The sequence below is a fragment of the Gallus gallus genome, chromosome 3, assembly GCF_016699485.2.
Source record: "Gallus gallus isolate bGalGal1 chromosome 3, bGalGal1.mat.broiler.GRCg7b, whole genome shotgun sequence".
Taxonomy (NCBI): Eukaryota; Metazoa; Chordata; class Aves; order Galliformes; family Phasianidae; genus Gallus; species Gallus gallus.
The window spans coordinates 4,273,425-4,300,498 of NC_052534.1; the positions used below are offsets into that span (position 1 = coordinate 4,273,425).

At 44.1% G+C, this 27,074-nt stretch overlaps 1 protein-coding gene across 2 annotated transcripts in view; it reads left to right on the forward strand.

The window, feature by feature from the left end:
- SLC24A3 (solute carrier family 24 member 3) overlaps nucleotides 1-22,869 on the forward strand; it is a 140,006-nt gene extending 117,137 nt beyond the window's left edge. For both annotated transcript variants that reach the window (XM_015283392.4, XM_015283393.4), the window contains exons 13-17: nucleotides 251-417; nucleotides 1,564-1,678; nucleotides 2,050-2,162; nucleotides 11,015-11,080; nucleotides 11,856-22,869. In XM_015283392.4, coding sequence (XP_015138878.2) covers nucleotides 251-417; nucleotides 1,564-1,678; nucleotides 2,050-2,162; nucleotides 11,015-11,080; nucleotides 11,856-12,005 — 611 coding nt within the window. In that variant the 3' untranslated portion in view covers nucleotides 12,006-22,869. The remainder of the gene's footprint in view (nucleotides 1-250; nucleotides 418-1,563; nucleotides 1,679-2,049; nucleotides 2,163-11,014; nucleotides 11,081-11,855) is intronic.
- The last annotated feature ends 4,205 nt before the right edge of the window (nucleotides 22,870-27,074 follow it).

Genomic DNA, 27,074 nt, shown 5'->3' on the forward strand with positions numbered 1-27,074 from the left:
ACCTCCACTTGTGCAGATCTTGCTGAGCACAGAATGCAGGCTCTTGTTCATCCCTGGCAAAAATGCGTTGCAAATGGGTGCTGACTGTTGAAAAACAGTGTTTTGTAGCTGAGAATTTACTCTATCAAGCAATGTTATTGTCCTCTTTGTGTCTGTTGTCATTTCCATGGAAGTAAATAGGAGGCATTACTTTCAGAGCGACCTACTTATTAACTAGAATCATGATTGTTTCCTGTTTTCTGTTTTACAGCTGGCAAAATGGAAATCTTGAAGTGGCTCTTCACATGGCCATTGAGCTTTGTGCTCTATTTCACAGTGCCCAACTGTAACAAGCCCCACTTGGAGAAATGGTTCATGGTTACCTTTGCTTCTTCTACCCTCTGGATTGCAGCTTTCTCCTACATGATGGTGTGGATGGTATGTACCAACTAAAGCAGAAAACAGCCTGAGAAAGGCAGCAGGAGTGATTTTTGTCAGCTTTGAGAAATGGGGCTGTACTCTGTAGTCTACTCTTAAGCAGAAACATGGGGCACTGGCATCAGGGAAGAAAGGGAGGCCTGGCTTGGGCTGCTGCACTGGTGCACAAATCATGGTCTGTGTCTGCATGGGACCAAAGCAGCATGGAGAGACCTCTCTAAAGCTCTGGCCACAGCTTTCCTCTGGGAATGGGGAGACAACAAAAAATGTCCTCTTCCTTCACAGTTCATTCCTGTGGTACAACTAATCAAACAAGTGGCAGGAGGTTTCTATTATTGTTTTGTTTTGTTTTCAATAACCCTTGCTTCCCTGAGCAGGAAATAGAAATGTGTTTGCTTTCTTTTGCTTTTCGTATGTGAGGATTGGGTGTTTCTCAAGAGAAAAATAGCTGTGCCAGTTTGCTGTAGGTGGAATACTGGAACCCACCGAGTCACTGCTTCTAATGTGTGGTTCACGTATCATGGGATATGCTGCTGAAAGTTCAGAAGAGCAGTCATTATCCCTGATTACGTTTTTCTTTGCTCTATGCGTTTAACATGGCTGATAGGAAGTTTGGCATCATTAAACAAAGGCGTCCACATTTTTAATGTGTGGATCGGATCAGAGAGCAGTAATCGACTGTAGGCTCTGCAGCAAAGGAACTTAAAGGCATTTCCTCTCTGCCAAAAGGAACTGTTTGCAGTGACACAGATATATAAGTTCCTGCATATAACATTTATGTAACATTAACGTGGTGAACCTTGGGGGATGTTTATTTGTATGTAATAACATCTGTGAGCTTTGGCCAAGTCTGTTAAGAGAGGGCAGTGAGCCACCATATAGCCTCTCCTCCAGGTGAGCGTCAGGAAAATGGTGGATGAAAGCTGCTAATCAAAGAGACTACATGGGAGGTCACTGCTTTTCTCTGCCAGGTGATGAATATACAAAAAAAAAAGGAAAAAAAGCCCATCACTGCTTCTCTTTAACAAAAGTGTCAGTTTGCACTGAGCAATAAACGCCGTCTCACAGCGTCTTGCAGAACTGGACCAAGCTGCTCTCTGATTTTATTCTTTACAAACCACCTGACAGTTTTATTCCGCTCCTTAGGTGACAATCATTGGCTACACACTGGGAATTCCAGATGTGATAATGGGCATCACTTTCTTGGCAGCAGGAACCAGCGTGCCAGACTGCATGGCAAGCCTTATTGTAGCAAGGCAAGGTAGGTTCATCACCGAGGTGTCAGGCTCAGGCTGCTGTTGAATTGCTTCTGTGCATCACTGTCCTCTTTAGGAAGTGTGTCCTCAACGTGAAAACATTCAGAGCCCTTTTCCTGAGGCTGAAGTTGACGGCAAGCACAAAGGAGAAGAATTTTGCTGCTACTGCAAAGCAGCTGAGAGGTTCTTAATGATGGTGTGTAGCGAGCTATGGCACTGTTGGCAACTTGAAGCCTCCCCGAAGTTCACTGTTTGGTTTTTGTTGGCTTGTTTGTTGGTTTTCCACACTTAAATGCAGTGTTGTGGGTTTATGCAGAATATGCCATGTGTGTTTTTCTGAGACGTGCCTGAGTGTACATGGTTTCCGTTCCTGCAGGTATGGGGGATATGGCCGTGTCCAACTCCATTGGAAGCAATGTTTTTGATATTTTAATTGGCCTAGGCCTCCCGTGGGCTTTGCAGACCCTAGCGGTGAATTATGGATCATACGTAAGTCTCGCATTTGTTTGCATTAGTTATATTTATTTGTGCATATCTCTTTTCTTAAACACAAGCTTTTATAGAGGCTAACTAGAACTATCGAAACAGTCCCAAATTATGTGGGTGGGCTTGGAAGAAACAAATAGTTCTGCTCTGTTTTCTGCTGGAGATAGCAGCAATTACTGTCAACATACATTCCCCGTCCTTTGGAGGACAAGTACTTCCACTTCCTCCTTAAAGGCAGCAACTTGTGCTGAAAGAAGCTAACTCAATCGAGTATGCAGCATTTTTGTGCCCTTGTGTGTATTCCAAACAAGGGGGATGATCCTGGCTTAATAAGACAAACAGCGTAAACGCATGGGCGGAATGTAAAGGATAGAGTAAACTTGTAGGGCTTTTAGTAAGAAAAATGGGACTGTTTTTAAACTGTTAACAGGCTGAAACACGAAGGAAGCTGTTAAATAACTGGGGTATTTCAGGGCGTGACTACCATCCGGAAACACTGCACAGCTTTACAGTTTGAGAAAACCTAGCCAATACCAATGGAACCTCTAGGTAATTCCCAAAGGAGGACAGATGCACACCATGCACAGAGTTGCTGGAAGCTCCCTTCTGAGACAGAACAAGAGATACCATGGAATCCCAGAGGGATGTTGCATTTGCTTTTAGCTGGACCACACTCAGCAGCACAGGAGAGATTCTTCTTCGCAGTCATAAAATCACAGAATGGCCTGGGTTGAAAAGGACCGCAATGATCATCTGGTTTCAACCCCCCTGCTATGTGCAGGGTCGCCAACCACCAGCCCAGGCTGCCCAGAGCCACATCCAGCCTGGCCTTGAATGCCTCCAAGGATGGGGCATCCACAGCCTCCTTGCGCAACCTGTTCAGTGCTTCACCACCCTCTGGGTGGAAGACTTCCTCCTAATATCCAACCTAAACCTCCCTGGTCTCACTTTGAAGCCATTCCCCCTTGCCCTATCAATAACTAAGTGATTGCAAAGTTAGGACTGCAAAGTTGGGATTTCTTGTATTTCACATGCTGTGCATTGCCTCTTGTTCTTTCAATGGGCACAACTCAGAGGAGTCTGGCTGCACCTTCTTTATGCCCTTCCATCAGGTATTTACACACACTGAGAAGATGCCCTCGAGCCTTCTCTTTTCTGGGCTGAACAATCCCAATTCTCTTGGTCTCCTAGCTGCTGCAGTGCCTTAAGTCATCCATACAGCCCCTTTCTCCAGTGAGTAGCTATCTCCCTTACACTGGGAAGCCAAGAACCAGACCTAGCACGGCAAATGTGTCTCACTAGACAGGAAGACAGGAAGGATCCCCTCCCTCCACCTTCTGGCAACGCTTCTCCTACCGCAGCCCGGGCTGCTGTTGGTGCTGCTTGCCACAAGGGTGCATTGCGGGCTTGTACTTGGTGTCCATTAGGACCAGGAGGTCTTTCTCAGCCAAGTTGCTTTATAGCTGGTCAGCCTCAATGCATTCTGCTGCGTGAGGATTTCCTTCCCAGGTGCAGGACTTCTCATTTCCCTTTGTTGATGCTGATGAAGTGCATTTTCCCACCTTTAGGGTCCATCTGAATGGCAACGCAGCCTTCTGGTGCATTAGCCACTCCAGCCAGTTTTGTATTGGCTGCAAACTTGCTGAGGGTGCCCTCTGGCCCATCATCCATGCCATTACTGAAGGTGTGAAGCAGTATTGACCCCTGGGATACACCACTGGCCACCAGCTGGATGCTGTGCAGCTGAACGCAACCTTTGAACACAGCAGTTCATCTGCCAACAGCCCACTCCACCACCCATGTATTTAATCTGCTCTTCTTCCGTCTGTGAGCATGTTTGAGAGGCAGTGTCAAATGCCTTGCTGAAGTCAGTGCAATTAACATACATTGGTCTCCCTTCATGCAAGTCCACCTCAGCCATCTGGTCATAGAAGGGTATCAGGTTGGGTAAATACAATTTCCCCTTCATCTCCCAATCACCTTCTTGTCATTTGTATGCTTAGAAATCATTCCCAGGACTATTTGCTTCATCACCTTCCCAGGTATCAGTCAGGCAGCATCCAGTTCATTGGTTCATCCCCCTTCCCCTCCTTGAATATAGGACTGGCAAAAGGAAGCAGTGCTGTAGGAATAAATCCCTTTTCTCTAAGGAGTGACTTATCTGCAGCTCATCTACATTCGTTAACGTTGGTTTCCTTGACAAGAATGAAAACAAGTCATTGAGCAGAGGCGGCCAGCTTTCATGGGGGCACAACAATGTTGCTACTGTTTTGCACACCCAAAATGTTCATTGTACACTGCAATCACGTGGGTAGAAAAAACAGCCTTGGAAACAGTCCCACAATTAGCAAAAAGGGTTCTCTTAGTTTTCACTTACGATTTCTGTATTTCTCTCCAAGCCCTTGGATGAGCAGACTTCATATCACCACCACATATGTGCACACGTACGTGGTAATAGTCGCTGTGATTCTCCTGGCAGTGATATGTTTTGTGGAAGCCAGAAGAAGAGTAGACTGCCTGATTTCAAAGTTAAGCTCTAAAACAGAAGAGCTTCCTCTACGCACCCAACAGCCCTCCTGTTGTCAAAGGCTGAGCACTCGGGGCCTTCTTGAACATCACAGTGTAAAATCCCATTGCCAAGGTATCTCTTGTTTCGGGCTGCCTGAGTTAGAATTCCCTGTGGCCAAATTGTGTTCCCTGTTCTGCTGATGTAAAGGCAGAACTCTGCTACATGTTACTGTGCTGAAAGGGAGGACAGGGTCTGTTCCCTTTCTCCATCCCGTGCTGCAGTGTGCACGTGCACGACACGGCATGGTGTGTTGTGAGTGTGCACCTCCTGACCCTCCTCGGCCACGTGCAGTGAAGTGGCTTCATGCTGTGGCCAACCACGCAGCGCCTCGGGAGGTTTGTGGGGTTCTTAACATGGAGAGCATTCTGCTCTGGCACCTTTTGAACAAAGACTTTGGGTCTGAGCCTTCCTTAAACTCCCAGAAAAGGCACGGATGTTTCAGAGCTCATTTTCACAGATGGTGAGTTTTGGTTGGAGGCAGTGAGCTTTGGTCGAGGCACAGCCCACAAGCTTGTGGCGGGTTGTGCTTCCCTATGGAGCTTCTGTCTCTGCTGCTCAGAGGTCACTTGGCCACCCTCCTGCTGCAGCTCTGGCCTCATCATATCAGCTGTGGCTGGGCCAGCATGCCAGAAGGGCCTCTGGAAAAAAAGCAGCATCCCTCTGGACCCAAGCAGGCCTTTGAAAAAGTTTGTTTTCTCATCTCAGCTCCGAGTCCCGGACATGTTACTCAGGCTGTAACGCTGTAAGAATCCTTCCCCAGTGGCCTGTCAAACCCAGGGTGGGAGGACATTTGCTCTGTGTCTTGTATCCACTTGCTTCCTTCTGGAATACTTTTTTTTTTAGATGTGGAGCTATTAAAACAGACGTGAGCCAGGAGTATTTTAGGGATCAGGAATTTTAGCTTAAGGGTAAGCATCCGGGCTCACTGCTCATGTCTGCATTTGTAAGAGTACTCAGGTCTGCCCATAGAAGGAGGTGGAGGGACCCTGGTGTGATCTTAGGCATGAGAAAATCCAGTGGTAAGTGGGAAATAACTTGAGCAAGCAAGCTTTCTAGCTTTCACAGTTGCATCTGCAATGTGATATGCTGCAATTACTCCGGCAGCAGTATGTCAGCAAGTATTAATGGATTAATTTATTAGCAGATCCCAAAAGCCTGAAGACAGGCATGGCAGCAGGTGAACACTGAGTCTCCTGTCTAGTATCTCCAGGGGTTCTGGAATAGTTTGTGTCTATTGAATCCCTTTGCTCCTCAGACAGGGAGACTGGGATGATGGTGCTGTATCAGAGCAAAAGTATCTGATCCCTTCTAAAGCTCCTAACAGTGGAGCAATTTCCTCCAAGCATAACCTCTGCATTTCTTGCTTAATACCTTGAGTGTCTACACACAGCGCTCCACAGTGCATGCTCCAGGGTATATACCTTCTGCAAAGTGAATGGTGTGATAGAGCTAAGCAGGAATGCTTTCTCAGGTGTCTCAAAAGAGCCCTGGGAAGGAAATGCCATTGAAACACGCAGGAATGCAGTATGTGTCTGAATTTCCAATGTGTGGAGTTCCAGTTTTGTCTCATGGCAAGACCTGGGCAACGCAGGATCTTACTCTGAATTTCCACTGTCTGGCAAAGGCACTGCAGGAAAGGGGTACTCAAGCAGACTTGGGACCTGTGACTTTTGCAACTGAGGTACTGGAAACATAGTGGAGTCCTTTTAATATTCCCGAATGAGGTAATTTTTCTCATACTTGAACCCTGGAGCAAAACCAGTTTGGGTTTTGGCACCAGCTCCTTGTTTTCCTTTCAGCAATTGCCAGGAACCGAAGGAAAACTGAAGAATGGAATTACATCGATTTTATTTCCATTGTTTTTCCTGTGCCATTTAGCTTTACCCCCAGTTTCTTGTTGCCTGCAAGAGCTGTCTGGGAATAGCAGGAGTTGGTGACAGCATCTTCGTATTTGCTACACAAGATGCAGGGTGATAGCCTCAGTTTAAATGCAGACAAAGTAGGATTTGAACTTCTGCAACTCTTTCATGTGTAATCAGTCAAAACAGAGTTCTTCTGGCTCGCGTCAGCTGCTAGATACAAGCCAAGCCTCAAAGGACACTTTGGGAATGCTGACTTTTCCTTCTTGCAGTATAAGCAAGCACTTTGTTTGCAGACAGTTCTCCTTGCGGTAGAAGCGCTTCCTATGTTTAAGCAGAGATTTGAGCCTTTACTTCCATAATGAAGAAGATTCCAGCTGATGCCCTGTTTTCTGCTAAACCTGGAATTAAATCTCCTTCCTTACTGTGAATTTTGAAGCTTTTCTAGTGCTGTTTTCCTCAGGCTAATACGTGGTCGTGTCCCCGGAGGAAAGGTATTTCACTGCCTCGAGGCAATACGGCGTGTCTTTGGGAAGGGTGCTTGGCTGATTTGTGCCCGGGTGTGACAGATCAAGGACGCATTTGTCTTAAGCTTTTGTACCAGATTTCAGAGTCTTTCGTGCTCCTGCGCTCACAGTTAAAAGGCTGAATTGATCAACAGTGAAGTAGCAGCAGTTCATCAGTCAAAACAGCAACTCCAGAGCTGTAGTTCATGGGAGGTTTGTGAAAAGGAGCAGGTAGTCCAGAATCATCCACAGAAAAATTAAGGGCTCTGTAGGCAACTGTAGAATGGAAAAAATTAGTGCATAGTGGCCGTTCAGCCTAATTTGGATGTAACAGTATCTCAGAACCACTCATCAACCACCCATGGTTTGTATTTCTTTTTGCAGTAAAGTGGCATTGGGCTAGAAAATGGTGAGAGGCCGCCAGGGTTGGAGAGGGAGTTAAAGCAGCATGCTTACTCGTGTGACTTCTGTGATTGCAGCCTTTGCTGTGGGCAGGTGGCTGCAGTACAGGCCTAAATAGAAGGGAATTGCAGGAAAACCTCTAGTATGTTATCAGGCAGGAGAAAACAGTAGGAAGCTGTCACACCTGCCTCCTTGCTCCAATGAGCAACCCCTGCTGTGCGCCATTTGGTGCAGTGCTTTCCAGAGCCCAGCAGACTCGGAGCAAATCCAAACCAGGCAAGTTTGAAAGCCTGTGCTCTCTTTGTTGGCATTAGATGAGTAACAGCAGGGTTTGTTGGAAACAAACATTATTTTTATTAATATTTGAAGGTTTCCATTATTTTTCTGCTTCCAGATCTAGGCATAGGCTAGCCAAGAGCTTTGGCGGAGGTCCTCTGGTTACTCTTACTGCAAGAATTAAATAGTTCAGTGCCCAGTAGGAGAGTTGATAGAAGGGAATGCGTGCTTCTATCCTGCTGAAGCACCAGTGCAAGACTTACTGGAGAACATCTCCAAGCCCTCTGGCTGCAGCCCCCCAATAGGCTTGGCAGTGGGTTTCAGCTGGCTCCCAGGAGATTTTTCTACATTGGAGTGAGCATATTTAGCAAAAAATATCCCTCCGAGGCCAGTGCACTATTGCTTCTTTGACCTGAACAGACCTTGATAGCTTTGGTTTTCTTCTCTGTGGAATCTACAAGGATCTCAAAGCACTGAATTGCTCCAAGAAACCTTTTCAGGGATAAGCGTCTGGGCAACAGGCTTCAACAGGAGCTGTATCTGCTATGAGGGAGGTTTGGTACTGCTGTGAATCAGCTTGCTCCAGGGCTGTCCTAAATAAGCCAGAGGCCCTAGGCACAGCACCTGAACTGTGCCATGCCCCTGTGCACATCATACATAGGTGCTGTGCACACAGTCAGCAAGCTGTACTAATTAGACATTTGCATGCAGATGAAGTAACACTGCACAGTGTGTGTTCCCAAGTCCAGTGCATTTGGAATTGCACCCTGCAGCCATCCATGGACATCAGCTCACGGCCCTCCCAGGGCAGCTGTGCTGCGAGGACAGGCTTATATCAACATCAGTTTGCTCTAGCTATCTCCCTGTTGGTTTTCATTGCCTTCTCATTGCTTTATTGCCTGTTCTTTGTCCTCCTCTGTGCCCTTTCTGCCTGTTCCATGGCATGGCAGGGAGGGTGCCATGTACTCATCATCCCCTGAGCCACCTCTCTTATTCTGCACAGCTTTTATCACGCTTTGAGCTCACTGGCACGGGTTTGCACTCAAAGAGTTTCGTTTTTTCTTCCACAAAGTACAGCTGTGATATGTATCTAGTTCAGCCAAATGAGCTTCCGGACAAAGTGCATTCCTCAGCTAGCATTTTTTCCCCCAAGGAAACCACCCTTTACTATGTGCATGCAAGGACTTTAATCCTGCTGTCCAGAGGTAATCTGAAAAAAGACAACGACCCTAAGGAACAGCCTGATTTTTGCTGTAAGAAGTAAGCTTTACAAAAGTAAAGTAAAGTAAGAAGTGCATTACAAAACACCCTTTCTTTCTTCCCAGGAAATCCTTTATTTTTGCAGGACCAACCAAGCCTCATAAAGGAAAGTCCTTGTCATCTAGGTTAATTAGTAGCTAATAGTTTGAGTTGACAGTGGGAGCTGCGCTTGATCCCAGGCCAGGAATATTGCTAGATAACTAAAACCAGAGCTGAGAAATGTTCACCTGGAGTGAAACTTGAGTTTTTCAGTGCAATTGCATGGCAGTGGGCAGCTGGTGCTCACACTGCTGCTGAGGTTACCCCATTTGCTTTGCCCTCCTGGGCTAAGCAGCACGGCGCATGTTACTGTTACATTCGTCAGCGTGTCTTAAATAATCAACATACATTTCTTCATTTTGGATAACTGAACAGCAACAGCTATTCCCACGAGTGACCTCCAAGGAGGGGCCTCGCAGATATTCCAAAGAAAGCAGCCCCAAATGTTTTTGGAAGCACCATCCTCAGCAAACTATAATCAGAGGCCTTCTACGTGTCTGTTCATGGAGGCTGGTGCTGTAACTGAGAAGCAGTGTCTGCTCTTCAGGTTGAATTCAGACATTTTCCATGCTAAAATAATTCAGTCTGCTCCACTTGCTTCCTTTTTCTGTAGATTCCTTTCCGATTGGTATGTTTCATGCTGACAGTTCTTACAGACATTGGCCCTGCTCGTGCTAAATTCCTGACAAAAATCCAGATGGGACTTTATTGTAAACCAGCATCTGTCTTTCCTGCACAGTTGCTGCTCGTCTGGGGTAGGGGTGATCTGCCTTCGGTTTTTTGTTATACAAAGTTAGTGCACTTGAGGTCTTTGCAGGTTTGTTTTGTGTTTGATTTGCATTTTAGAGTAGCTAAGATGGAAATACAGGTTGGCTGTCCTCTATGGAAGAAGAGGACCTACTGTACATGCAACAGTGGTGTATGCACAGAGCCCCCACATTAGGTTGCCCTGCTCCTCAGGGAGAGCACCGTTGAAGAAAAGCATCTCCTGATGAGAACTGATGTGTATGTCTCATCCCAAGAGCAGTTCTTATTTCATGAAAACTTCAGTGTCTGCTTGAGACCAGTAATAGAAGCTGCAAGTGGAAGTGGCCTTGGAGACTTCTATAGCTGCAGAAATAGGCTTCCTTCTGATGCTGGAGTTCACATTACCAGTGGGACTGTGACATTTTCACCCTCAGTTAAGCAGTTAGTGCCAAAATTGGCCTTCACATTCTGAAGTAATTCAAATCTTTCATTTCCTTGCACGGTCAGTCTGGTGAGAATGCTGTATGGATGTTGCATGTAACGACTACATAATTAGGTCCTCTGCATACACACATACACTTACAGCTTATGTCTTGATGAAACACAGCAGTACCTGTCAGAGCCAATGGCCGTTGTGGCTGTAGCCATTTACACAGGTATTGAACATAGAATTGTCCAATCGTCCAAATTGTCTAAGTCCATCCATCAGCCCATCCCCACCATAAATGGTACAACCCCACATTGTTTTTTTGCAGCATGCTTGCCTGTCTCCAGCACGGATTTTCACAGAGTGTGGGCAGAGTTCATTGCAGGCTCAGGTTACGAGATGCCAGGACTGATAACCCCATCCTCCACTCTGGAAGTCGGACTCTCCCCTCAGATGCACTTGGGGAACAAAGCTAGATAATTGCTTAGCATTTTGGAGTAATATTCATCTCACTGGGTGAGCAGTTTTTCCCTGACTGTGAGACAAAGTAGAGGAGGGCCTCAGCAGTCGTGCATGGTGTCAGTCACAAAATTGCAGTGCTGCTTATCACTACATTAGCAATACCCACGATGCAGTGGTCTGACTTGGCTTTGACAGCTTGCACGCCAGTGTCCAGCAATTCAGCAGCTGAGATTTACAGAATGATTGGCAGAGAGAATTGCCGTTGCTTGAAATTGGGACATGGTTTTGTAAACTCCTTTCTTTTCCAGATTCGGTTAAACAGCAGAGGACTCATCTATTCTGTTGGTCTCCTGCTGGCATCTGTTTTTGTCACAGTACGTATATAGTCTTTTGTCCTTTATTTCCCAAAGAGTCATTTTATAGATATTTCCTTCACTTGTTCTTTTCTCACCTCTAGCTGCAGTAGTGATTGCAAAGGCTGTTGTTAAGGGATAGAAACGGTCACTTCTATTGTAAACTTCTCAGTACAAAACAAATTGTGCTGGGATGTGCAGATGTTTCTATTGAAAGCAGTGGCTCCTGTTCCCTCACCTGTCCAAGTCCATCATGAAAGTAGACTAAGAAAAACAAAGAGAATAGGATTAATATATCCTCATGTCATCTTCCAACTCCTGAGGCCAGCTGCTATGGCAGGCAGTACTCCATGCAGCACACCAGCACAGTTTTCCTGCACAAGAGACTTTAACTGCAAGAGGTTTGTGTTGAAGCAAACTAAGCAAATTCAGGCACAGCCTTAGCCAGTTCAGCTCAAGATTGAGAGGCAGAGAGGCAGTGGAAGTGTTATAAATGAATAGAAGGGAACATAGCCTTTTAAAGCACTTCTGATTGAATTACCAAAGTGAAATTCACTGCAGAAACTTAAGGCCGTTGGGCCAGCAGTCAAGGGGATGCAAGTCAGTATGGCTCCAAGCTCCGTGAGGGAGATGCTCAGATTTACTTTAGCTCACTTGTTGCAGTACCTATGTTACAATTGCTTCCAGTTGATGGTATTTGGCATGGGCACAGTCATTTTCATGCTCCTGTAATTGACGTAGGATTGACCACTTCAAACTGATCCTGCTGTGGTGGCTTACTCTATGTTTATTGTAGGTTTTCGGCGTGCACATGAACAAATGGAAACTGGATAAGAAGCTAGGGTGCGTGTGCCTTTCCCTGTATGGCATCTTCCTGTGTTTCTCCATCATGACAGAATTCAATGTCTTCACTTTTGTGAACTTGCCCATGTGCAGAGATCACTAACGCACGTTGCAGACTGTCAGGAGGAACGTCCTTCTTACCTGTGCAATACAAACCACGGCTGGCATCTCCTGAATGCGGTGCACCTCCAAGTCGTGAAGTATATCCTGTCCATAGGACCTGTGGCCCCATCTCGGTTTACCCTCTCCCCGACCCCCACAACCTGGAAGAATCCTGCATCGATGTGAAAATGATTTTTTTTGTTTGTTTTTTTTTTTCAACATTCATGTGATTTCTTAGCTCAGTTTTTGGACAGTGACTGGTCTCTAGATGAACTGGCTGCTAACTGGCATCGAGCCAGGCAAAACTGGTCTGCTACAATTCCTTTTTTAAGTTATTTGGTGGAAGACTAATCTAATTTATGACTTAAGACTATTGCTACAATGCAGAAGAGGGTACATCGTACAGGGGCTGATTTTCGAGGAGAATTCTGGGATTTTTTTGGTTGTGTTCTTTTTTTGTTCTTGTTGTTGTTGTTGTTGTTTGTTTTGGTTGTGGTTTTTTTTATTGCCTGAGATCAACATCCTGTGTTGCAGCTTCTCCCTCTGAGCTCGGGGTCTCCTGTAATGATCCAAAAGTCACAGGGCAGTGTAATATGGGAATTTAATTCAAGGCACTCAGCGTATGAGTGGATTTACTGCTTATTAAAAGAAGACTGTCAAGGCAACAGACAGTGACTGCACCGTTAATAATGAATCCTGTACAGGTGTGATGAGGAATGGAAGGTAAACATGGATTTAAAGGATAAACACTGCTCCCGTCTTACTATTAACGTCGGCGTTTTATTAATAGGGTGTTTGTGGTATTTCCAAGCAATAGTTTGATTGCCAGCCCAGGAGGGCTGCCGAGGAGATGTCCTGTTTTTCTGTCATCTACACCTGGAAACGGAAGGTCAGAACTTTATTTGCTTCATCAGATTTCTTGTAGTTTTGGGGGGATTCTATAGTTCACGTCTTATTTGTTCTGAGGACATCAGTACATGTCAAAACTTTTCTAAATGAGTTACAGACACTGGTTTCTTTAAAAGGAAAGAGGCATATTTTGCACAGACATAGTTACTGAAGTCATTGTTTGCCACTCTTTAAAGAATACACTGGACCTGGCCAGATGTTTGTCTTTTTCTTAAACAGTTGAACTTCTCTGATGGCAGATCGTGTGGATTCATCACACCTCCTCCGGGAGGGAAGAAGATGGAGAGAGAGATGGCACTTTTAACATGTGTAATATCTACAACGCAGACTCGCTCACAGATCTTAAGTTATTGTGAAAATTTAGCTTTTCATTGTTCCAGTATCCTTGCTAGATTTTGTATAATTCTGTATTAATACACAGGCAGATTCGACCCCATCAGGAACGCTGTCACAGCTCCATTTGTTTGTATTGATACTGTGGATTCTTGCCAGCGCTGGCTGTTGTATTTACTTTAAGCACTGATCACTTCTGATTTTTTCCCCGTTCTTGTATATGTTCTACTACAAGTGTGTTAATATAATACCAACCAGATGAATGTTTTTGTCTATGGTACAAGCAATGGCAAATATTGGTAATAAAGGCATAGCGAACCCTAGGTTTTAAAAAACACAAAACAAAACCGTAGAACCCTCCTAAACCTTAGCAAGAAAAAAAGACCTTAAAGCTAAACTTAAAAAAACAAAGTCCTATGCACAAAGATAAATCCATTTATCAGTTTATTTTCACTTTTGGACGTTTGCTTTTGCTTGCTTTTCTTTGGACAGAACGATGTCGATCAAAACACTTACACCCTGTGGCTTCCATTCAGCTCCGCACCTCCTTTTCTTTCTTGGTTACGCTAAATGCGCGGATCCTTTGGCAGCCATTGCACTGTGCCCATTGGAGAAGTCCATCGGAAAAAGCCATGACCTGCTGGCCTCAGCAAATAAAGCATACTTGTGGATCCCTGGCAAGAAGATGGGTGGGCCCAGGGACAGAGAACAGAGCCGTTGGCATGCCTGTGTTATCGTTACTCATTCTGGAATAGTTGTCTTGCTACCAGTTGTTGGAGCAGTCTTCTCATAACTGTGCCCACGTTAGGAAGCCCGTTGTACCTTCTTGTTGCTTTTATTTTGTGGTCGTTTCTTTCCTTCTTTGTTAATGAGATCAATAATAACCACTAAAACGCCTAAAATACTTCCTTAAATCAAACAATGTTAGCAGTGATGTGGCACATTTCAATAAAATCCACCCCACGAATACACAGCTATACTCCTTGTAGCAAGATGCAGTTGTTTGGAAGCAGAGTGTTTTCCTTGCTGACTGAAGGAACAGATTTGGGGGAAAACAAAACAAAAGTTCCACGTCAGGGCCTATAGGGCCTGTTATTACTTCTATTTTGAGTATTTATACTGCTGCTCCAATGGAGCCAGTTGGATCTATTTCTACGAAATAGCTGTTACCTATCCCACGGCACGAAAACCGCAGGAGTATTTTTTTAGGAGCCTTTCCTACTGGTGTGCATTAAATACTGTAGAGTATCATAGCTTTGCATTGCACGTGAAACCTGACATTTGTTCTAAAGCTTGTGCATTGAGCAGGAATATTCTGCCAGTTGTTTGCTCTGAGCAGAAGCAGAAGGTGTGCTGAACTGCCAGGATCTGTGCCATGTACGGCGCAAGAAGTACTTCCTATGCTGATAGCTCCAGTGAGACGCGCTTACGATTTGCAACCAGATCAACCAGTGCAGACCTGGTTTGGAACAGAAAAGACCAACTGAATGTTTTTGTCTCCAAAAGGGAGAGCCTGTCGAGTCTGTTAGCTTGTGGAAAAGTCCCCAAAGCAAAAACTTCAGCAGTTTTTTTAGCATCCACCCAGAACTCAGACAGTTCTACTGAAACGTAGGGTGTGTTTCGGCTTTTCTTGATGGAGCCGAGGGGCTGTTTCCCTCCCAGGCTGCAGGTTGTGTGGGGGAGGCTGCCGCTAGGCCTTGCCTTCATGCTGAGCAAGGCCACAGGCCCACAGCGGCACAGAGCACCGCACTGACTGCCCATGTGGGGCAGGGAGGTTATGGGGTGCCTGGCAGCAGTGCCGTGGGCCTGGGGCACTGGGCTTAGGTGTGGGTCGGAGCACAGCCGTGATTCGGGTTCACTTTTTGCTCTTCCAAAAGCAAGGGTCAGCTTTAAGCTTGAGGCTGCTCTGGTCTTGGGACCGGTCAGATGTTCCTGGTTCCATTCCTGGCAGTTTCAGGCAATCCTTAATGAATGTTTTGAAGGGAGATGAAAGCCTTCTCCTCAGCTCGCTCCAACCCGGTGGTGTCTCAGCTGGTGTAAAAATGTCATCCCTGGTGAGCAGCAGCTCTGCTCAGTGTGACGTAGCCTTCCTTCCACAGTGGTTCAAAGGTAGAAACACACAGGGAGGTCTGAAGGCACGCTGCAAGAACTGTTTTTGTCCCTACCAAAGCTGAATTATTAGCATTTTTTTTCTTTTTTGACACGCTGCACTTTTTGGTAGATTGTTACTGCTGTAGGAGCACTGATCTGAAGCGTGTGCATGAGAAGAGATTTTCACTGATGTAATTGGTGTTTTGGTTTGTTTTTTTTCCCTCTGTGTTTACACTTGCCTGCCTTGTTTCCAGCTTCCTGTCCACAGCCCCGTCACTGAAATTAATTCGCATGCTTTGGATTTGTGATGTTTGTGCCTGTGAAAACCAACACTCATCCTTAACATTCAGATGCATGACTGGCTTATTGTTTTATCTTAAATCAAGAACAAGCAATCTAGCTTTAGAACGGCAGCATTCCGTGTTGCTGGAGCAACCTGAGGGTAACATTTACAATTCTGCAATTTTTATGTGATTTTTCCAAATAATCACATTAATGCTTATAAGACACGATGCAGACTGAATATGGTTGGATAGCTTTTGAGAGAACGGTAGCTTTCTGCTGACTGACAAATGTTTCTTATTTAAGTTTTTTGGAAAGCCCTAATACCTTTAAATTAAGCTTGCAGTAGTGTCAGCTCTATCTGTTTCAAAGTTTCAGTACTGGAAATTTAAAGCCGTTTAAATACGTACTTTAAAACTCAGTCTCAATGGACACCGCTTAGCTGGATTTAAAGCTGCTCTGTATTCATGGCACTGAACTTGGTTAGTAACCAATGTAGGTTGTGCTAAAACAGAGTTAAGCCCAGGGACGTCTGCCCATGTTATGTTTTGTACAGATTTAACCACATCAGTTCAAAGCCATGTTTTTGAGGAACATATACACAAAACCTCAGCCACTTTTCTTCAAATTAGAGAAGTGTCCCAAGTATGATGCAAGCCTTAAAGTAAGATTGAGTGACAATTGACTTCTACTGAAAGTAGCAACAGAACTCCAATGATTTATTTCAGGGTCAATATACATATCCACAGCAGTAAGTCCTGAAAAGGACTGTTGTTCTGTGTCTTTGTAAAGATGAATGAACTCTTTATTTTCTTTTCGGAATAGATGAATGAATACCTGTTAATGGCTGGACATCTCTAAGGAGATTTATGTGAATATTCTTTTCACAGCAAGCCCTTAACGGCCTCACATTTGAAGCATGTTTTGTAGGTGCATCTACTCCCACACAACCTGCTCTGACTTGTTGGACTGAATCTCCAGAATCCATATCAGGTGTGGGCAAATCCATGCCTTATGGAAAAGTTTCCTTTACTCACAGGGAAGCAATCAGGGAAGACAGTAGCAATTTCTTTCATTGCACACCAGCAGATAAAATTTGGTTTTAAAATCTATTGTTTACCACCCTGAAATCAGCCTGAGATCGTGGCCAAGTTATCTAAGCTGAATATCCCTGGTGAAGGGACCAGAAAACAAGACGTAGAGGGAACGTTTAAGGGAGCTGGGATTGTTTTGTCTGGGCAAAAGGAGAGTGAGGGGAGATCTCACTGCTCTTTGCAGCTACCTGAAAGGAGGTTGTAGAGGGCTCACTTCTCAGGTGACAGATGGTAGGACATGGGGAAACAGACTCAACTTGTGGCAGGTGAGGTTTAGATTAGACACCATGCAAAAGGTGGTGAGGCGTTGGAACAGGCTACTTGGAGGTGGAGTCACCATCCCTGGAGGTGTGTAAGAGATGTGCACACATGGTGCTTAGGTACGTGGTTTAGCTGCAGACTTGGTAATGTTAGATGATGGTTGGATTTGATCACCTTCTGTGTCTTTTCCAACCTAAATGATTCTATGAAATGGTTGTGGTTTAACCCAGCAAGCAGCTAAACGCCACTCAGCCTCTCCCTCATCCCCTGCCTCCCAGTGGGATGGCCGAATTCCAGCCAGTCCCTGAGCAGTGGCTGCCCCCGGCCAGCTCCTCTGATGCCATATGGTGTGGAATATCCCTTTGGCCAGTCTAGGTCAGCCGTCCTGGTTCTGTCCCGTTCTGCCCTCCAGCCTCCTTGCTGACAGGACAGTACTGAAAAACTGAAATACCTGTGGCTCTGTACAGCTCTGCTCAGCAACAAGTAAACCTCAGTGTGTTACCAGGATTGTTTTTCTTCTAAAACCAAATCAGCACCATACCAGACACTATGAAGAAAATCAACTCTGTCCCAGCTGAAACCAGGACAGAAACTAGGGCAGAAGCATCTAATTTCAGGGAAGCCTCTTAAAAAGCACAACTTGTTAGCTTTAGCTCCAGATTTTGTAATGTATTTATATAATTAAATTTATCGTGGTGTATTTCAGGTAATTTTTATTTTACTTTTTCTGATAGCCTTGCAGAACAAGTTTGGTTTTTTTTTTTTTTTACTTCCACACCAAAAGAATCTGACAGAAATCCTGTCAATGTAATCTTCATTCATCAGGTAGAGTTTAAATGGTGCCAGAAATCGGCATAGGAATTTTATATCAACAGTTTCACATCACCTTTTTCTTGCCAGTTGCGGGAAACGAAGCATAATGGTGCGTGCCTGAGCCTGTGAGGACAGTGGTAGCTGATTATGGATTAATTCAGGTATTGAGCTTTTGCCTTTGAGGTTTCCCATCAGCACGTCTGGCAGATAAGGCAGGCAGCTTGGCATCCCAGCAAAGTAATTCCCACTGCTGGATGTTTCGTTGATCTGATCTCATTGTATAATGAAAGAAGGGGCCTGCTGGTACCCCCCTTTGTCGCTGAAATTCCAGAGCCCTGCTTAACTTGAAGCTCATACTTTGTGCAGAAGTCTGTGTATTGAAAGATAAGCACACGCTGAAGTGTCTTAATGCAAAGTTCATTTTAATGAATCCAGCTCTTTGGCATCACCGTTAAGTGCTCAGCAAAAGCAGCACTTACTCAGAGTGAAGGCTCTCATCAGGAGCAGCTGCAGCAAAACGTTCCCATTTGAAGAGGAGGGTGAAATTGTGTGTGATTAATGAGCAGATAAGTCTGATGAGGAGGACCTGTATCAAACGTGCCTTGGATTAAAATAAAGAAGGTGACTTTGAAAAGTCTGTAAAACTTTTATAAACAGTTCACTGGCTGGTTGCCTCTGAGATTTTTATTACTGATGCAGTTCAGGAAAATAGATCTGGGGGCACAAAGACTGGTTGCCTCCAGGACCTTCCTATGTGGACAGAGTTGTGCTATTGACTACTCTGAAGCCGGCAGTTGGAATTAAGTTGGAAACTGTGTTGCAAAAGCATGCTTTATATCCTGACTTTGAGTCCTGCTCAAAGTCAAAACAACAGGGGTTTGTTTAAGGAGAGCAGTTATTTGGGAGGGCACATCTGTCTGGGACCAAGACGCTGTGTGTGGGAGGACTTCTGATAGAGATGAGATGCACAGATACTGTATAAACGTTAGGAGGTTGGGATGAAGTCTTTTTCAAAGGTAGGCACTCCTGTATAGCCAACAGCCTGCTAGTTTCCTTCGGATTTTGTCGTGCTCCTTTTGTTACAAGGATTCAGGACTTTGCTTCCACTCTGAAAAGTTGAAACCCTCTGCCTTTGAAGCTGACCCATGCCCTCCCTCCCTAACACAGAATTTGTACCCTGGGCTAATAGAAATAGGGTGTATTTGACCTGGTAAATTGATGGGAGAAAATGCAAGGAGATCTTTGTGTGGCACATTGATCTCAAACCACCAGACTGCAAAGCCTATGGTCTCCCTTAAAATATCCCACACCACCAAAATAACCAAATAATGGGGCAGGGGAAGACTTTTAATAGGATGTCTTTTAAAAGGCTCTTCAAAGGGAGTTGTGTGTGTGTGAGAGAGGATATTGTGTATCTTCACTGCCCTCATTACTTACTCGCTTGTAAATATACTGTGTACTCACTCTGTCTGCTGCAAAAATGAATGAAATGGATACAGCCCTGTTCGGTTTTTGTTGTGGAGCGACACTCATCATGCAATAAACATAATTGATCTGAGTAGGTGGTTACATGTAGGTCGCTCTGAAAGTAATGCTTCCTATTTATTCCTGTGGAAACTATAACAGATACAAAGAGCACGGTAGCACTGTTTGATAGAGCACATTCTCAGCTACAAAATGCTATTTTTCAACATTGTGACCACCATTAGCTGTGCGTTTTCACCAGCAATGAACAACAGCCTGCAGACCATACCTATAAAAGTCTGTACCAGTGGAGGTGACCACTGTCGCTGTCAGCAGTGCTGAAACACACCACCCACCCCTCACTGTGCTCACAGCCACTGTTTGCACACCATCAGCATTCAGGAAGTGTTGATGAATGTCAGTGGTGCCATTTTTTCCACATGGAGGAATTCAGTGACACACCTTGGCTTCATCCATGCTTCCATGCCAGATACCGCTCTGTCAGACTGCCCCTCTGCTGCCATCAGTCACACAGCAACAACATGCAATGGGATATTGGGAAGGTTCAGCCTGCACTGCCATTCCACCAACATCCGCCTGTGATATCATGGGACAGCATAATGAAATAGGAGGCATTACTTTCAGAGCAACCTTCATAGATATGGCCTGGGTGTGTTTTATGGAGCCAAACCACAGCATACTGTTTTTGTTAAAAGATTCGGCCATAAGTTCATATAATTTTTATTGGTGGAATTTGGGCCCCTTTTTTTTCTAATGTATAAACATAGATGTCTATTCAAGTAGCCAATATATATATATACTATATCTAGGACGTCTGCCATTGTTAAAATGAAGCCCTGTGGACACTGTCTGCCATTTCTGTGGGAATAAAGCCCTACCATGGCAGCTGCTAAGATGCTAAATGATACTCATACGTATCTTTTTATAAGTACAAGATGAGTTTTGAGTTGTTTCCACGTTGTATTAACAAGGTACTGCTAATGGTGTACATCTATAATTCAGCAGGTCAGAAGCTTGACCAGCATATAGCTGTGCATTCAGACATATTTCCAATTGCAGTTATTTTTCATCATTTGAAGTTCCAGTTGCATATTCTGAATGTAAGGATAGGTTTAAAAAATAATTAAAAAGAAGAGATATTGAGGTCAGGAAATTCTGCACTGAGGTATTTATGCATCTTCTTTATTGATTTATCTTTCGGTAAGAGTTGAGCCTCTGGTTCAATAATGTGTTTCCCTGTGTTGGCATAATTAGTAAAAATAAGTAAAAAACTAGTAAAAATCCAATGTCAGTCCTCACCTAAAGCTAAAGCAAGGATCTCCCTCTTGAAATCCTCCAGGCAGATGAGCCCAGCACTCGCAAATGTGATACAGCTGTGTTTCCGCTGTGCTGCTTTGCTTTCAGGTAGGTCAGTTGATCTCAATCGTAGAAGAATATATCATGTATCATTGCCTTCCGTGTGAATTACAGTTGGGCTCAGAGCTGGGAAATGAAAGAGCAGTGGTGGAGTCGTTTTTGGTGGTATCTCCTAACAACTCGTGGATGTCTTAGATTAGAAAATAAACAATTAGAAGATAAAGGCTCACTGCATGAAGTATTGCATAAGTTTTTCATAAATATTCCTATCATTGTCAAGATTTGCATAAAATGAACTTCCACATGTTGTCAAGGAGAAGTCTGAGTTCCTCCTGGATTTTCAGGAAAAATTTCTTTACTTTCAGTAATTCCTACTGGTGAGTCAAAACGTCTGAGTGTAACATATCTCTATTTCAACTTTGTATTATGAAATTACACCATGCTTAGGACAAATGAGCAAGTACAGAGCTTGAGCTACTGCTGACTACAGTGAATTCTTGACAGAAGCCAAAGCAGGGACTTTGTGGAATAACTTGGTTCTTAAGGGCTTTTCTACATGCACAGCAAGCAAAGGACACAAAGCATGAATCTGTATTTATACAGCACAAGTGGAGAGCAAGTGTGAATAAGAGTGCTATGGCATCACAGAAAGCTGGTTAATGTTTAACGGGGATGCTGACAAGCTTTGCAGAGGTTCATAGGTAGAATCATTGAGGTTGGAAGAGACCACTGAGATCATCTAGTCCAACCATCAGCCCATTGAGGCTGCATTTATGTGGGGCTTTGTGTGGATACTGTTTATCTTTACAACTCCTGTCTTCCTGATGAAAGGTGTTTCTTCCCAGTGAGAAACACAGCACCCTTTTATCAGGGCGAAGGGAAGAGATACACAAGGAATAACATCCCTCACTCAGTACTTACCCTCACTACACAAGTGTGCATTTTATCTTTTCCATTAATGCTTGGGTGAACTTGCCAGTAAGAGCCTATGTGCCTGAGAGAGGGAACAAATTTTGCTTCTTTTTCCCTTGAGGAATAGTTTCATTTCATTGCCTCTCCTTGTAAAGCTGGGAGTCATTACCAGGCCCCTGGCGCAGATAGCGTTTGCAAAAGATGATCAAAGGAATTATAAATTATCCTTACATTCAATGTTTGGAGACTTAAACCAAAGTAGGAAGATGTTTCTGGTTATTTTTTTGTTTGGTTTGGGGGTTTTTTGTTCTTTGGGTTTCTTTGCTGCTGTCTGCCAAAGTTGCATGCTGCCTGGAGTCCCTGGGTGCCATTTGGCACTGGTTTGGTGTTAGTGTGGCCACCATAGCAGGAGGACAGGCCTGGTGCTTCTCTTCAGTCCATGGGTTGGCTGAGGGAGAGGTTATCTCATAGCCCAGCTAATTCAAGATCCAAGAGCTGCTTGAGACTCTTATGGAAAAATTACCTCTGTACCATGATTGAAGTCTTAGACAGACGTCTGAATGCAGTCCCTACATGGGCTTGTACTAACTGTGATGAAACCATACCTATCTTGTTGAATTGCATGCACGATGAGTTCTCTACTTTATGGTGTGGTCAGGCTGCAGGAGGCACAGCAAAACAAGTGAGTAAAACAAGCACCTTCTGTTCAACTCAGGATCAAACAGCATTTCCTGAGTGCAAAGACTGTGTAATGCTTCAATCCATAAGGAAGAAAACGTAGGTGGAACCAAGCACAAATGCACATAATGCATCATGTTCATTGACAGCCAGCCAGAAAAAAAAATAATCAGTGGTTTATGGTAATACACTTCTATTCAAAATAGGTTTTATTAAGTTGGCTTAGAAATGTTAAAATGGTGGAGCCACAGACAAAATATTTGTTACCTTTTGAAATGAGTTTCAATGGTTTTGTCATACTTGTACAAGTATTATAAGGTCAGTCTTTCTGTATGTTTGTTTTACAGCTCGTTGTAGAATAGTATTTTATGCATAGCTGTTCCACTTGCCTGTGTAAGTTACAAATTCAACAGAAATTAAAGCATGCATTTTTCTCTGTTTGCTGGTAACCTATGAGATTAGAAACTTGTATTTCTGTGTTTTTAATGTGTTATACTATAAACAAAATTCACAGCACTATTGTCTATGGAATATCAGAAAGTTTTATTAGAATGAATTACTTTAAATGTTTTGTCATTTGATTTAATAATGTGTCAGACATCTACACTAAGACAATATAATGTTTATCAATAAAAATATCCTCTCTTTGTACTAAGTTAACACTTCAGGACGTGCTTGGACATAGGCATGGCACACCCCTGTGGGTCACAGTACCAGCCATTTGTTCATTTCTGTCATAGCTGTGAGAATCCTTTGTACCACTCTTCCAACATGAGCACTGAGCTACAGAGGGAGTGAAGGAAGAAGGAAGGAGAGTTTTTATACCTTGTTTTTCCTACACTGCTTAATGTGCTTTTGCTGTACAAGTGTGTGCACCATAGTAGCTCCTATAAAAGCTGGCTGGCTCACCTGGACTGCACGTGTCAGAGTGCCATATAGAAACACGAAGGGAATTGAATTTGCTATTAGATAATGCGCCAAATTCTGCTCTTTTACAACAGTACAGATTTGAAATTACTGCACTGAAGTAAGTTATTTTTTTCTAGACATAGGGTAGCATGAGTTAACTGCTGCTCTCATAGCTGGAAGGATTCCATGCCTGTGACCATTCAGCAATGGATAGCTGTGTTACAAGCTCCAGTCCTCCTCTGAAGTCATTCCTGAAGGAATATTTTCAATAATGCTTGGAATAATAATAAGGAGGTGCTATGTAAGAGCTTCTGATGCAGCCAGTTTCCATCAGGGAAAGCTGCAGAATACCTACGGAGGGGGCTGGTTCGAAGGCATACCTCTAGAGCAGTAAAACACTTGGGCCATCTTGATGCTCTGTGCCAGCAGGCTGAGTTTCCCTGCGAAATCTGAGCCTGTGCTCTGACAGGATTCTCACTGTTTCTGCCTAACCTGATAAGGAGGCTGGGATTCTTTACCCAACCTCCCTCCCTTTCCCTTTTCTCTGAAAGAAGGGTTGAGATGTGTGAATGGAAAAGCATGCAAGGGGGACCAGCAACCTCAACTAAAGTAACTTTGCTTATGTCTTTGTAACAGCCATTGCCAAAATGACATCCTTCTTCTAAAGTAGCCACCACATCCACCAAAAGAAGCAGAAGGGATTATTTATGTACTTATACACAGCTATTTCCAGGTGCAGAGAAGACACATTCGATCCTGTATCTGTCCACAAGTAAAGGGGTGAGGTACAGCCTCTGATGTTAATGCAGAAAATGTCTTTCATTGGTGCAAACCCAGCAGTTGTCTTATTTGCTTTCTGTCTGTCTGCTGGCAACCCAAAAATACGTTGGAATCCATAGGGATGCTGTATCACTGTAGAGACTTCCCCACAACAAGTTTTCTGGTTGAAGGATAATCTTGCTTTCTGTCACAATTTGGAGCTGTTCCAATAGGCTGTTGCACTCTGAAGATATGCCCAGTCCCAACTCCGTGCCAGAGTGAAATGCCAAATATGTTTTGATTTTGTTTTTGTTTGGGTTTTTGTTTGTTTGTTTGTTTGTTTGTTTTGGCCTTCTGTTTACTTCACTTTAGAAAAATGCTATGTGATTTACCGCTTGGACAGTTAGAACATGGTTGAGGAGGAGGGCAGTCCAAGGTACCAGGACTTCCATCTAACGCTAGCAGAATTGAAGCACTTGCCTTCCTTTCTGTTCATCTGTGGAATGAAGGAGAGCTTGGAGACATCCCTCCACCCAGTCTTTTCAGCCTCGTGGTGCTGCAGCTTCCCAGGACTCAGTGGGCTGGCTAGTGAGACTTCCCATCTGAGGCTTCTCCCTGTCCTCAAACGAGATGCCTGGACTTCCTACCCACACCCTAGAAAGCAGGCGCTTAATGGTTAGGGTGTTCAGTGCCCAAATACTTTACTAGCAGCCTTGAAACTGCAGCTCCTAATACCTGGTGCTGGGAGGTCAGCACACACAGGCACTCCCACCACGTTATGCTTCCTGGAAAGCTCCTGAAGCACAGACAGGACATACAGCTACGCCTCTCAAAGTATGCAAACATAGGACTTGGGACAAACTGCAGGTATGTTTATTGTGTGTTTGCTTTTCCTCCACCCTGCAGTGGTAATCAGACCTCTTAGCACAGCTGAGCATCTGCTCACTTCCCCTCCAGCTGTTTCAAGTGGGTTGCAGCTCATAGCAAGAGAGGAGGCACATCTTCAACTTCTGGCTGCCAGGAATAAACAGCACTTTGTAAGTGGTGTGGGCTGTCTTTGTGATGCCAAGCAAATCACTAGAGAAGAGTAGGATGGGATAAACAAAAACAATTAACTAGTACAGCCTGGGGACAGCAGGTGCAATGAAACCACTTCAAACCAGAGCAGTTGCTTACTGTAATTGCTCACACAAGAAGATTTCGCAAGGGAGCCTTTAAAGACCGAATTAATAACATTGTGGCATAATGAATGTATTTGCTGCAGTGGGAATGTCTGAAGTAACATTTTAAAATGAAGTCTGCTGTTGTTTTCATGTGTGTGAACTTAAATCAACGGCCTTCTGCCAGAAATTTGCATTGACTGCAATGAGATTCTGGATTTCACAGTTACTTATTCTAATGCTGCAGATCAGTACCATCTAGGGCACGCAGACTTACAAATACCATGAGGAATGGTGCTCAACCTTAGTGACAGAGCTTGCTGGATTGAATATTAATAACCAGTTCATCGTGTGTGTGTTAGGACTATCGGGATTTGCCCTTTTTCAATGACCAGCTTCCAATTTTCCAGAGTATGCTGTCATATGCTAATGAATAGTTTTGTCTCAGTAGGAAAGTAATGAGTTTCTATATACCTTAGGTCCTCTGTAAATCCACTTAATAGCTTTCATCTGTGTGACATAGCTGGGATTATCAACAGTCTCCAATCTTCAGCTACTCGAGGACTGTGCTATGGCTGTAATTACAGCAGTGATACACTTGGACAGATTAAAGTATTAAATCTAGAAGGCCAGATCTTGGCATCCTTACTCACAAAGCTACTTACTCATGTTACTCCATTCTTCCCATTCAAACCAGTAGACTACGGATGTGATTTAACTGCAGATGGCTTAAAGCCCTGGGCTAGCTGCAGCTCTGCCCTTGCTCCTGGCTATCACTGCTCTCTCAGGGCTGAAAAGTAAGCTCTAGATCTAAGTAGGTAGCAATCTGCTTAACTTGATGGAGTAGTCTATGGCTAGAACTGCTTAGGAACTTGGTCTCGTATGCATTACATTTTAGGTACCATCTGGTCTTCCTGCTTCCTACCATATGACTTTAGGACATTTAGCCTTTCTGAGGAATGGTGACAATATTTGGTGGTACTTTAACTGTGTTAATCTCTATATTAGGTTCTCTTACTTTTCACAGATGAACTTGCAACCCCCAGAGAAGAATGAGGGCTTCAACTCCAGCCAGCCTGAGGACATCCTTCAAGCTGTAGGGCTGTACCCCAGCTTCTGCATCAGGCAGCTTTTACAAGCAACTCCAAACTGAAGGCAAAATATTTGACTATAAATTCAGAGCACACTGGGAAACACTAATACTTCCACTAATAAATACAAGAGCTTTCAACACAGCGTCAGGCAATTTTTCCCTCCTCAAATAATGGTGCTTTAGTTGCTATCCAAGCAAAGGGAGGGCCTGATTCTCCTCCAGACTTGCAGTGGTCTGGGTGCCAAGAAATGATAAAACAAATGCCTGCTGCCACCTGAGAACGGCATTGCCTATGGGCACAAAAAGTATGCACGAAGGCATGCTATAGCAGAGCAAGTCTCAGGAAGCAACAGGTTAATAGTGGTAATTAAGAAGCTGAAATTAAATTAATGCATTTTTGTTGGGGCTAGTTAAACAGTGCACTGGTATAACGTCCTGCATAAGTGACACCAAACGAGTTGATCACGGTTCTCCCCATTGATGTTTTCTCACAAATAGCTATTGTAGACATCACTTCCCATTGCAACTGGAAAGCTGAAGCACAGTTGACTTTACTGAGCAAACAATTTTATGCCCAGACTATAAACACTGTTTTTCACCCCCTCTTTTCTTCTCCAGTAGTGTTATAAAGATGAAGGATGAATCTCAATCATTACCTTCTTGCAAGTTAAGACAGTCTCAGAAGAAGGACTGGAAATACCAGTATCCATTTCTGGTTGACAATGAGAGTGTGTTCCCCTTTGCCAGCACCATAATGAAGGTTGAGACTAGTTTTCTCTATAGCTAGTGAGCACTTTAAAACTGATGTCCAAATTAGCATCAGCTCAAGTTGCTATATTTCAATAGTGTGTCTGCAACAGCCTCAGCAATTCAGAGTTCAGGTGGAGCAAGGAGCCAGTTACCCAAACACAGATCCTCTTCCCTCCTACCCACAT